Below are 13,176 nucleotides of genomic sequence, written 5' to 3' on the forward strand. Positions count from 1 at the left end.
AAACATTGAAGAAAGGGAGAAACCTCCACATTTTACTACTTCTGCCTGCTATGAAAAGGCACACAATCATTAATAAATAATTACTGTGCAACAACTAAGGCATAAGGAGAATTTTAATGTGAAATTCAGAGCACTGATTGGGAAAATCCTTAAAGAGAAATACACTAAGTAAAAATGGTTTAAGGGTCTTATATTTTTAAAAAGACTATCTGCTTTGTAGCTATCCTATTCCAGCTGTTTATTCACAAATAGCTATAACCATTAGCTGAGCAAAAACCATAAACTCCAATTGACATGGTTCAGCCAAACCTTAAACCAAACTCACACTCCTGTGATGGAAGTGCAGGCCCTGGGCACTATTTGGGCTTCACATCATGTGAAAATCATTCTAGCATACAACCTTTTCACAACCTGTAACAATGAGTTTTGGCCAGGTCATCCCTGTACATTCCTGGCTAAGCCCAAAGACAGCAACACATCTGAAGTGTTGCAATGCAAGCATTTGTGTAAGGTAGTTCCAGCACTTACCTTATGAATTTTTATGGTCTTTATCTTGCCAGTATGTCTGACGTGAGGGCCTCTGCATAAATCTATCAGGGGACCACACCTAAGAAAAGGAAAGGATTTATTTGGTATATTGAATCCTAGAACCATAAATCCAGCAATATTACGATCCATGCATAATTACCTATATACTGTAGTAGTTGGGGTATTGACCTTCTCATTCAGGATGCGACACTTGAATTTATTGTACTGAGAAGAAAAGCATCACACATACTTGTTAATTCCTTGTTAAAGAAACAGAAGTTACCAGAAGTTTACATTATTTGCCAATCTGATGCTATACTGCATCAGAACAGGCCTGTAAAAGAGACAGACAGGAGGACAGACAGTAGTGGAGCAAGGTGCCCAGAGAGCAGGCTGTGCAATCTGTGTCCTTGAAGGCCCAACGAGACAAGCCCAGAAAACCTGCTCTGACCTCAGTGTCCCCATGTCTGTCCCCCTGATCTGTGCATGAGACTGGACTGGACACCTACTGAGGTACCTTCCAACCTGAATGATGCCATGATTCTCCTGATGCCCTAACAGTGAAAGCTCATTAATGCCCAAAAGCTCAGGAATGCCAAAAAATTATCTGCAGCTAGATACTAGAGAGAAAGGGTCAGGTTTTAGTGCTGCTTAGACTCTTTTAAAAAAGTCCTTACTCTAAAATTAATGTTTTATGAAGTTTTCTGAATGCAGCAGTGACATATGCAGTCACAGTATCATCACAGACAAGGTAACATAACCGCATACATAGAATGTTGCAAATTTACATTTCTGGGAAGTAAATAAAGAATGTGGCTTCACAGAATTTAGTTAGATCAGCCCAGGGAAGAATGAGAATTTCACAGTTTTAGAAAATCAGAATGCCTATTTCCAAGAACTTAAAATTTACTTCATTTATCTTTTTTTTTTGTTGTTAAATATCACAAATGAGTTTCTAAGAATATATATCCTTAAAAAGTTAATTTGATACACTTTTTTCTACCACTACTAAACATGTCCTGAAGTTACAAATACTTAAAAGACTAATGCTGCCAGGCTAGAAACAACCTTCTATAATAGCCCACCTTAAACATTTCAAGCAGTGTTTCTTTCTTAACTTCCAGTCTTTCAAAGGCTTGTTTTTCCTTCATTATCTTTTTGCATAATGTTTCCAAAGCAGAGAAGTCATTACTTGATACACCCCTAAAATAAAATACACACAGAGAAGTGAGCAATTTTTGCTTTCATCTGCAATTTGTGATTCAGGTGCAATACACCAATCTGTGGTTGGGATGTCCTCCAAAAAACCAAAGCCATCTGCAGCAGTACATGTGACTTTGTTCTAGGAACAAGCACACAGCAGAAATTTTGCTGTGACTGTCACCCACCCCCAGCTCCTAAAAAAAGAAAAATACAAACCCTACCCTTCCTCAAGAAACATGTCGTAATAAAATCCATTTTCTATTGGTGGGCCATAGCACAAACAGCCACCATAGATTCGTTCCATAGCTTCACCCATTATGTGAGCACTTGAGTGCCAGTAGACCTAAGAGGATTAAGAAAAGAAGGGATCAGTCTGAATACATACACAATGCATTTCCACATTTCCAACTGTTTTATTTAAAACCTTTTCTGAAACGCTTGCTTTCAAGGATAATTGAGGCACATCCCACATTAGAACAGTTTGCAGAACAGAAAAGAACAGAAGTGACCTGCCCAGCAGCCCTCTCATCCTCAGCATCAATGTTTCCAAAGGGCAGCATTTCCACCAGAAATCTGTGGAAACGGAAAACTTACATTCTGGCAGCAAACAATTCTTACTTTCAACTATTGCTGACATTATGTAATTATTGTAAAGAAGTCAAGAAAGTAATTCAGAAACCTTTTCTTCTCTAAACTTGAATCAATCAGATCTGCACAATGACCAAAAGACATGCTTTCAACATAAGGCTGTGGTTCCAATCCAGCCCTCTTATGTATGGGAAATCCTGCGTGTTCCTTGTAGAATACCTGAGCTTTTAACAAAACCAAATCTCCTAAGAGTTAGTCTGCCTTGGTTAGCACAAATTGAAATCATAAACTGGGAGCTGCATTTAGCCCATATGAAAACCCAAGTTTTCAATTAAAACTTCTGTGATGAATTTGACTGACAGCGTCTTGTACCAACTGACTTTTTTTCTAAAGCACATATTCACAAATTTACTGGCTGTGCACATTGATTTGATGGCGTAGCCAAAATAAAAAAGTAGATACTTTTGCATACGCAAAGAAGAAGAGCACTCTACTCAGTACTTTTATGACTCTATATACAAAGTATTTTTGTACCCAGTTTTGGTCCCAAAATCAGTGCTGAAGATGTCAGTTCAAAAGACTTAGTTTACATTTAACATGAAGGCTGGAAATACAAATGTTCAACAAGAACTACAGCAACTGCAAGCAGACTTGGCTACAAGTGCACAGCAGAATGTACACTATCTGTAGTACCACAAGACCTCCAGTAAGGAACTATGAGCAAACTGAGATATACCTAAACCACAAACCTCTTCTCTTCACCTTCTGAACACAGTAAATACATAAATAACTGCAACAGATAGAGTTAAATGTGAACCTGAAACAAAAAAAGGTTTTTAGTAAGACACTCACTGCTTGAGCCTCTTCATCTTCAAACTTAAGCAGCTCCAAGGAACAATCCTCCTCCAAAGGACGGTCTAGATCCCAAACCACCTTGTTCACTTTGGCAATAACCGTGTTGTCAGCTAATCCCTGACTGCGGAACAAACACAGAAGTATAACTTTAAGAAGGTATACTGTATTTTGAAATCAGCAATCAGAAGTTCCCCACATTTGCTCTCCAGTGTGATTAAGACTTTAAGACTGCCCAGAGTGGATATGATGTCATAAATAAATTCCAAATAAACGACCAGTTTAGCCAGTCCTGAACATTCATGAATAATCCTACTCATATTTTAGAGATATGGGAAGAAAACTGTGCTATACTTAACCTTTACACATATTTGACTTAGAGGCAGCATCCTCCAAGTACAAAACCAGACTTCTCAATCCTATTGCAATATAAGAGAAGCACACTTAGAAGTTATTAAATGCCATTTTTGACATAGTAGCTTGTATCCACTAGGCAAAATACCCTTTTCACGATTCCAAATCAAAGCAAAGAAGGTTCCAATGACATGGCACCTTATTATGGACAGGGAAAAAAAAAAAGACCCATTTCACCTTCAGGAATCACCCAATCTTTGCAATTTTAACTGTCAGAGTGTTCACTGTGTATCATATAAAAATGCTCCACAGCAGGTATGAATAATCTGGAGATGTGCAACACCCTTTTAATAGATATCTCCCATGCAAATAAAAATGAAGAATATTCCCGTTGTTAAATTTCTCTGTAAGCAATTGAAACATAACCCAGCAGTTATCTTCCTCAGGTCAATGCAAACTGGTTTGCAGTGCTAACATTCCATCTGGTATTTTATCAGCAAATCAGTTCTTAATGCAATAGCAGTATTTGGATGGAAAAATATGCTATTAGTATGTGTCTGAAACACCTCACTTTTATTCTTACTTAATTTTAGAAACTGTATCTTTATAAGGCAATAGAAAACTGCATTCCAAAACTAAAACCCTACTATGGTTACCTTCAGTTTATTGCATACAAGATGCTCTGAGAAGACTTGAGATATATGACAAAGAAATTACACATAAACCATCCCCTTAAACTCACTGCCTGAAAATGATTGTGTAGCATCACAGAATAGAAACATACCTAATTCCACAGGCGACTTGATAAGGAGTAGTCTTCCAAGATTCAGCATCAACTTGCTTGCCATCAGGTAATGTAACTTTAATGGGTTTGCTGTCATTTGCAGCTCTTTCTGCAAGCAGTGCATCATGTTCAGCCTTGAGTTTATTGTACATCTCTAAACGCTCATTAATAAATGCAGGCCAGGGATTCAGCTGTAAAGACAAAGGAAAATGATTAATCTGGCTATTAATCGGACAGAACATCATGTCAGGAATGCCAACACAACAGAAATACTTTCCATAAGCAGCTATGTGATGAGATCTACATATGTGCTATATATACCCAGTAAACACTGTTATTTCGGATTATACAGCATGAATTATGTCATAATACCACAAGGCTTCAGCTTAATGAAACTGGTACCACTGTACACCTGTTCAATAAATCATGTAGGTTGCCAAACAACTGCACCACCTAATAAACTACACAAAGATAAAAGTCAACTAGAAAAGACTGTATAACTTCAACGTAAAACAACATTTTTCTTATTAAGTGAAAAAACTGAGGGAAGACTCCAATGTGAGCCACCCAGAGAGGAAATGACTCCAGTTTAAACACGTGTAATTACGTCAGGACTACCCGCCTGGGCACAGCCAACGTTGCACAGCCATGCACCTGGCTCAGCACCGCTGCTGAGCAGCAGCCTGCCCTCCGTGGGCCACGAAGACAAAGAAGGCCAGAGCACCTTAAGAAGGCTTTTTTCACCGCGGAGACCTGCTGCCCCTTCCCGCTACAAAGATGCACAGGGAAACGCATAACCTAGCCCAGCTATGGGAATCTGAGCTGTTCTCCTATTACACCAATGTTAATAATGTACAACCTAATGTAAAAAACAAAATGGCATTTCAAGGCACACACTGTCAAAGGTGTAACTGTAACGTGTAAAATACTTCAGAAGGTCATACTAGCAAAGTTAGGGCAGCAGCGAGGTCTCCGCATCCTCCCACCCCCGCGGCCGAGGGGCTGCTCACCTCCGACCGCCCTCCATCGCCAGCCCCTTCCTTCATCTTCTTCTTCCCGCAGTCAGCTTTCTTCTCTTCCCCAGCATTCACCTGCGGAGGGCGAGCACGGGTTAGTCATGCCCCGGCAGTCCCTCACACCAAAGGCGCTTTAACTCCCCCCTGCCCCACACACCACGGAAAAGACCCAACCGCCTCGCCCCGCAAAGCCCCCAGCTCCCTGCTCCTTTTCCTCGGGGCACCTCCCACCGCCCCCCGAGCTGGGGAATCCTCGGGAAGAGGTCCATCTCGCCCCGCCGGCCGGCGCAGCCCGCGGTGCCCAGCGGCGCGGGGCCCACCTGGCTGTCAGCGCCCGCCATGGCCGCGCGGAGCCGCCCGCGAAGGGGCGGGCGGGCGCAGGCGCCGCGCGGGCCGCGGCTGATGCAACCGGGGCGGGCGGGCCCGGCGGGGGCCGTGGAGCCGGGCGGGCCCGTGGGGCTGGCGGGGCGGACGGGCCCGGCGGGGGCCGTGGAGCCGGGCGGGCCCGTGGGGCTGGCGGGGCGGACGGGCCCGGCGGGGGCCGTGGAGCCGGGCGGGCGGCCCGGCCCGGGCGGGACGTGGCCAGGCTCTGTCCGCTCCCTGATGGCGGCGAGCGCGGCTCGGGCCTCGCACAAATCACGTTCTGCTCGCTGTCGCGGGAAGAATTACAGAATCAATTAAGTTGGAAAAGATCCGCGCGATCTGCGAGTCCGACCTATGACCGAACGCCACCTTGTCAGGGCGCTACAGTGCCATGTCCAGCCTGTGCGTGAGCACCTCCAGGGACGGTGACTCCACCACCCCCTGGACAGCCTGTTCAGTCTCCACCCTTTCTGTGGAGAAATTCCGCCTAATGTCCAGCCTAAACCTCCCATGGCGCTGCTGAAGACTGCCCTGTTGTTCTGTCGGTTGTTGCCTGGGAGAAGAGGTGGATTCCCACCCGGCTACACTCTCAGGCAGATGTAGAAAGTAATGAGGCTCCCCTGAGCCTCCTTTTCTCCAAGCACCCCCAGCTCCCTCAGCTGCCCCTCATCAGACCCGTGCTCCATGTTAGAAAAGTAATCCACAAACACCAGAGGTTTATGTCCAAAAAGGAGACAGAGGAGTCCTTTTTTACTTTATTCGAATAAAGGGAGAGGCCATGGCACATTCTCTCAAATTTTTGGAGGACGCAGCCTCCCTTTTTATCCGGCCGCTTTTCCCTCTTTCCCCATGGGCTGAGGTACTCGAGAGGCACAGACTTCCCAGAACGCCTGACACCTGACATTCCCCTCTAATGTATAACCCTCCCTTTTAATTTTTAATTCTTACACAGTTCATAGTTTTTCCCCATTGCTTCTTTCATCTTCCACTATGCAGTTTCATTTACCAGCAAACCTACAGTTTGTTTGTAAAGGCAAATATATTTTCACATTAATCAATCAGTGGAATCCATCCCACTGTTTCTTTTATCTCTCAATGCTAACCTTATCTACCAGCAGATCTGCAGCTTGTTTGTAAAGACAAATGCAACATTCCTCTCATCCAGAGCCTTCCTGAGCTCCACTGCCCTTCTCTGGACTCGCTCCAGAACCCAGGAATGCCTGGCTACCATTCCCCCTGACACAGACATTCAGTCAAGGATGGATCAGTTAATGGGAGTACTCTTTGCAAAAAAATACTAAAACAAAATAAAGAGCTAATTGACTACTGTCTGATTTCCCAGGGGAGGGTGGGGGGGAAAAGCAGAAAAGATTCTGAAGTGGCTGTGCCAGACCTGAACTGCAGGAGCGCCTGCAGCTGTCCCAAGGGAAGCCTCAGCTCAGTGGCTCAGAAGCTACAGACACCTCTAAGGAAAGGATGTGATATTCAGACTTGCTTTTGCTCTGCCACCATCTTTCCCTCCTTTCCCGCTGTTTTGCTCAGCTAATAATATATTTTCATTTAGGAAGATTACTATCTTGCAGCACAATCTCGAGGTGGCTGTGGACTTTCAGAGTGGCCAGTCCCATGGCTTTATGTGTGTTTGGTAACCTTAGGCATACTAGTACACCTGTGAACTCACCCAATGGCCCAGTTTAAGCAAGACGTTCATTGTCAGATTTCATGTTTTCAAGAAATTGTAGCATAGCATCCTTACTTTGAAGAGAGTAAATCACAGGCCAGATCTTGCCTTGGACTTCTGCTGCCTGCAGAGGACCCACCCACTTCTGCCCCTTGGAATTAGCTGCCTTCTCTTCATCTGCAGCAGTGATCAGGGAACTTTGAGTGTCTAAAATGTGCTCAGGTGGATATCAGAGCACCTCAGCCTCCATGGAATTAAGTGCTATGAGCCAAAGGTTCACAAAAAAAAAGGATATTTTATATAGCTTTCAAACACTGGTTATTATGTGTGGTGGAAGATAGTCGAGAGCATGCCACTGTGCTACTTGATCACAAATGTAAAAATAATGCAAATATTTTAATCTATTCGTTAAAATATGAAAATGGGAAGGTGTAGTAAATAAGAACTTAAAGATAGAAACAGGCCTAGATCTGGATAGTTCATTTGTTGTCTGAAAGTAAAGTATGAACAGCATAAATATTGGCAAAAACATTTATTTAATAGCTAAATTTAATAATATATGTATGATTTTTGTAGAAATACAATATTTAGTATTACAAAGGGCATTTGTTTTATGGTACTAATAAATATTGTATATATTTATGTATATGTATATGTATATGTATATGTATATGTATATGTATATGTATATGTATATGTATGCGTATATGTATATTGTATATGGTACTATCTCTATATCCTAAAATCTTTTTTGGGATGGACAAATTACAAGTGGCTAAAAGACAGAACATTGCAAAACTTATAGATAGATAAATTACGTAAGGCCAAAATGAGCAAAAAGATATACTGATGCTGTTCAAGAGAAAAAACCATTAAGTATTTCAAATGCAATTGGGAAACTGTAGAATTGTCTCTTGTGCCAGAAGATGGCAGCAGAGAAACACGCTGGTCTGCTGAGACACAAATTCCACTCAGCTCTTGGCTTTAGGAAATAGGTTTTATGGCAAAAAGCACAAAATTAAATGAATGTTTTACTGACTTTGCTCTTAAGCAGTGTAATTAATGGTGTGTGCCTAAGTTCAGCCATGCTCCCATAGTGTGAATTGATTTCAGTGTGCTTTAATGTGCTTTAATGATTATCAGCAATCCAAAGATGTTTCTGGTTCATGAGAAGTTTGTTGGGAAAAGTGTCTTCAGAAATTTCTAGTGGAATTGCAGGCTTTTATTATAATTAATTATATAATACTTGGCTTATATTTCATTTAGGAAAACTAAAGATCAAAATTAAATCCAAAGGCAAATAAAAATTTAGAGCAGTGAATGTAACACATTTACACCATTTACTTGCACCAGCTGCTCGAGGGAAAACATTTGACTTGTAATACAGCACTAGGCTTTCTGTAAAATGTCTGGATTTGTTTATGCTTGTGTACATTAAATCAACTCCATTCACTGTAGAATATTTACTAATTTCACAGACTCTGAATTAATTTGAAAATAAAATTGTATTAATTCTACCCATTTACATTGAGGGTTCAAAATATATCATTTGAACTCCAGGTCTAGTGGATTTCCATATGCCCATTTCAAGCAAAGAGTTATTACCTCAAAATTAAGAAAACATACAAATATGGGCCTGTCAGGTTTAAGAATTAAGATACTTTAGTGCAGTTTTCTCTTGTATTAATTTCCCGTGGGCTAATGCAACAAACCAGTAAACTTCTTAGAAGTCTAGTATAACATTCTTAGAAGTGTATGTTCAGAAATTGAAAAATGTGTGAAGGCAAATAAAAAACTAAATTTGACATTAAACTTAAATATTGACAAAGTAACTGAAGCCCTGATTCAAACTGGAACATGCTAGGAAAATGAAATCTAAGCCTTGACTTTTGATGTTACTTCAGCTTCTGGTGACTTATTGTTAAAATTCTTATCTTTTTAGGAGGACAAGAAAAATAACTGATATTTCACACACAAAAAAAGGAGATTATTTTGGTTTGGTTCTATATCCATGATGGGTTTGTGTACAGCCACTATCATATATAGTCTGGTAATCTTCAGGCACCAAGAGGTTTGCCCAAAAACTGGGCTTGTTTCTGCTTTTTCCAGGAGAGATCCACCCTTGTGCATGCTAGGGAGAAAATTCTCACTAACAGCAGAAATCCCGGGCCTCTTGTGAACTGGAAATACACTTCACACAGACAATCTCATGCCTCCTCTGTCACCCAGAATGCAGGTCCTCTCCACTTTTTTCCTCTTACCCACTTCATACCTGCAGCAGTGCAGATAATGCATTTAAATTACTCAGGGTCAGTTTTTTCTCTGGCCAGGCAGGTTTTTTGAGTAAAACATAATAAAGATGTGGTTGGTAAAATGTAGGAGACAACCAGTTTCATTGCTCATAGTCACAGGTGCTAAGATTAGAGGCTACAAATTCCAGGTGAAACTTCAAACCAGGGTTCACTCCTTGACATCAGATAATCATCAGACTACTAGGAATCCTTGGGCCTTTTAAAGCAGGGAGATGCTGGGTGATTGATTTTCCCTTCCCTCCTTCCCTAGCTTTTTCTCCTTTAAATAAAACAAGATTTGGCTTTCTGCTTCTTCATAAAAAACATGCCAATTATAACTCATGTCTTGTTTCCCCTGCATCTCAATTTTACCCCTAGTTCACTTGGTTAAAATGTTTGAGTATTTAGCATGCATGGCTGAGCCAACAATATTTTGTCTCACATCATAAAAAGCAGTAGGTGTGCATGCCTTCAAACAAACTCAGATCTTTCCCGTATTCTTTTTGTAGAGCTCAGGCATGTAATTTTGGAGGGTGCATTGTTAATCCATTATTCATTGATGTGTCTAGGATTAAGATACTTTTCCAAACTCCTACTTTTGGATAAACTGCCCCGGCTTCACAATGTAACAGCAGGTTCCTCCTGTGATTCTATTTTCCAGTAAGATTTGAACTTAAAAGTATTGTTGCTTTTCATTTAAAGCTTTTATTGCATGCTGGTCTCAGAAAACATGTGCTGTTTGCAGTTGTGACTCCCACTCTGGTCTCCACTCTCAGTCTTGTGACTGGGGTGTGAGATGTGGATCCCAAGCTTCTGCCTTCTATTTCCTGTGTGTAGATTAAGATCAAACAGTGAGGTACCAGTCATTTTACAAGGAAAATAAAATGTTAGCTATTTTGTATACTGAGAAGGAGGGGTGACAAACTAAGAAAAAGATTAAAATCACATGTGTCCTTAATCACATGGACTGTCCTTAAATACCACGTTAAAATCACATTGATACAAGCTTGATACACATTTTTTGCCAAACTTCTGGGTCTTGGATGCATCCTTTGTTTTTGTAACTAAATTAAAACTGGCTTTTACTTTAACTGAGCATCACCAAGTTATTGCACTACACAAAACTTTTTTGTGCTTATATGTGGAATTTTCCAGAATATAAGCTACTTTATTGTTAACCTTTTGTCCTTAACAAAAAAAAAAAAAAAAAAAAAAAAAAAAAAAAAAAAAAAAAAAAAAAAAAAAATACTATGGTTCATTTTAATGTGCGTTTCAGAATTCAAAGTCTGAGAATGTGGGTTTTGACAGATACGTTTTTAATAATGGAATTCTGTTTTTTTTCTTATAGATATCATGATATTTTTTTGCTCAGAATAACATTTTCTTTTTCTGTAATAGCATATCACGGATATATTTATGTACTACCTATACAATTAGAAGATCTATTTTACAATTTCTAAAATTTAAGAAATAATTAGGGGGAAAAAAAAAAAAAAAAGCCTTGTCAGAAAACCTTCCTGATTGTCTTACCAGAATATGCACTGATTTTCACATTACTGAGATTGAAGTGTTCCTCCATCTTCTTGGTGGGTCAAGTCCTCCATGCCATGGCACATGGAGAATTTTTTTACATAATGCAATTGTAGGAAATGCTTTTCACAGTAATTTCCCAGGTACAGTCCATAACCTTTGATTTTCCAGATTCAATTTCTTATTCCAGGCACTATCTCTCATACTCCATAGCACTGGAAATTATCCCCAGTTGGGCATAAAAAATGCTTGCATTATCTTCTGCTAATGCTCCATCTGACAGTTTTGGGAAGTAATTGCAAACAACACATGGAAGTCAGATATTGCATTCTAGGATTTTGTTCTCTTTGACCATATTTTTCATTGCAGTAGTGACCTAATTTCACACGTTTCCAGTGAAATTTATTTTATTTAAAAAGTCTGTTCTTGGTTTCTCTTTTTAGCTATGACTCAAATGTTCTGCTGATATTCTCATTAGCATCCCTTTCTAGTGATGTTTCATGGACATAATCCAGCAACATTGCTTCAAATAAAGAAACACATGAAAGCTTATGAAAAGAGGTGCATCATAACTGTGAATTTTGTCAGGCTTCTTCTGACAAGTTATATAAAAGCTTTTTTCTTTGTGTACTTTTCACTTGGAAATATTTGGAATATTACTAAAAATAATACAAAACTGGTAAATTATTTCAAGGTTTTATAACTACAGGGATAGAGGACACAAAATGCCTTAGTTAGCAGTAGCTGCCATAAGGTGGATTCCTAAGGGACTCCATTGTTAGGTGCTGGTCAGAGAAAAAAGATATTCCAAGAAGAATGGGATGGGATGTCTTGGCAGTAGCACGGAACAGAAAAAACAACTTATCACAATCTTTGAAACATCTGCTTCCTATGGAAGGGCCACAATATGTCTTTTCAGTCTTTTCTTTCCTAGACTAAGCAGACTTTACATTTTAATCTGTCTCGGGAAACATGCTTCCAGACTCTGGTTCTTCCCTTATCAACTCTCAAGTCTGTGATTTTGTCAAAGCAATGATGCTTAAAACAAGCACAGTGTTCCTGCAGAGCAGAGAGGGCTATTGCTCAGACCTGACATAGAGAGAGCACTTCAGCTGATACAACAGCACAGTATTGCTCACTTGCCTTCAGTTGGTGGCTTGTTCAAATGAGCAGCTCCATTCCATTCTGTGCTCTGCTTTTTCTGTACACTTCCCTGAACAGAAGAGCACTGAGCAGTAGCAAATTGTTTCTTTGATTTCAAACTACCTCTCCAGTTTGTTATCCATAGATTTTTAATATGTACTTTTTCCTCCCTCGTTAACAGCTAATGACTTTTTGGGCAAGAACCAAACACAGAGTAAAATCAGGGTAGAACCAGCTTGAAATATCCTTCTAGTTGAACACAGTTTCATTTAATTGTGGAAGTGTTCAATAATTAATGCAGCCTATATTAATACAGAGCTTTTTGTTTCAATAAATTGATTACTATCACAACCACCTGTGCTTCTCATTTCTCTCATTTCTCCCTGATGTATCCCCATTAGTTTGGCATGATTCTGGCTCTGTCTTCTTGTGATTCTCCCTTACAAGGAAAGCACTGCATCATTCATTGTACACAGACCGTGCTGCTACATAAAGCTCTCATTTCACAATCATAATAGGTTCAATCATCCCTTTAAACCATGGCACAGTTTAATACTGACACTAAGGGTTAGCCACAAGAGAATGAAATGTAGTAAAATATACATATTTTCTACATTTATTTGTGTATTTTAATATCAAGATCACCTGTGCCCAATATGCCATCTCGGGTGCAGCTGCCTTGGGATAAGAAGTTTTTTATTGCAGCTCACCTGGAGCTGTTTTCTCCACCAGAGATGATCATCCCCTCCAGCCTTTTGGCATTTCTTCATGAGGATCCACTCCCTAGACCGGTTTAAGTGACCTAGTTTAGCTGAAGCACCTTTTACACTCAAATCAGGCTGA

At 40.3% G+C, this 13,176-nt stretch overlaps 1 protein-coding gene across 3 annotated transcripts in view; it reads right to left on the minus strand.

Annotated features, from left to right (window-relative positions):
- Positions 1–13,176, minus strand: part of TARS1 (threonyl-tRNA synthetase 1) — a 29,316-nt gene that overhangs the window by 9,152 nt on the left and 6,988 nt on the right. Inside the window, exons 1-8 of one of the 3 annotated variants that reach the window (XM_056513064.1) lie at positions 5,646–5,739; positions 5,320–5,400; positions 4,310–4,500; positions 3,172–3,295; positions 1,953–2,074; positions 1,614–1,731; positions 689–753; positions 529–607 (exon numbers count right to left, since the gene is read on the minus strand). In XM_056513064.1, coding sequence (XP_056369039.1) covers positions 529–607; positions 689–753; positions 1,614–1,731; positions 1,953–2,074; positions 3,172–3,295; positions 4,310–4,500; positions 5,320–5,400; positions 5,646–5,666 — 801 coding nt within the window. In that variant the 5' untranslated portion in view covers positions 5,667–5,739. The other 2 variants (XM_056513065.1, XM_056513066.1) reach the window with 2 other exon arrangements.

Source organism: Oenanthe melanoleuca, chromosome Z (assembly GCF_029582105.1).
Source record: "Oenanthe melanoleuca isolate GR-GAL-2019-014 chromosome Z, OMel1.0, whole genome shotgun sequence".
Taxonomy (NCBI): Eukaryota; Metazoa; Chordata; class Aves; order Passeriformes; family Muscicapidae; genus Oenanthe; species Oenanthe melanoleuca.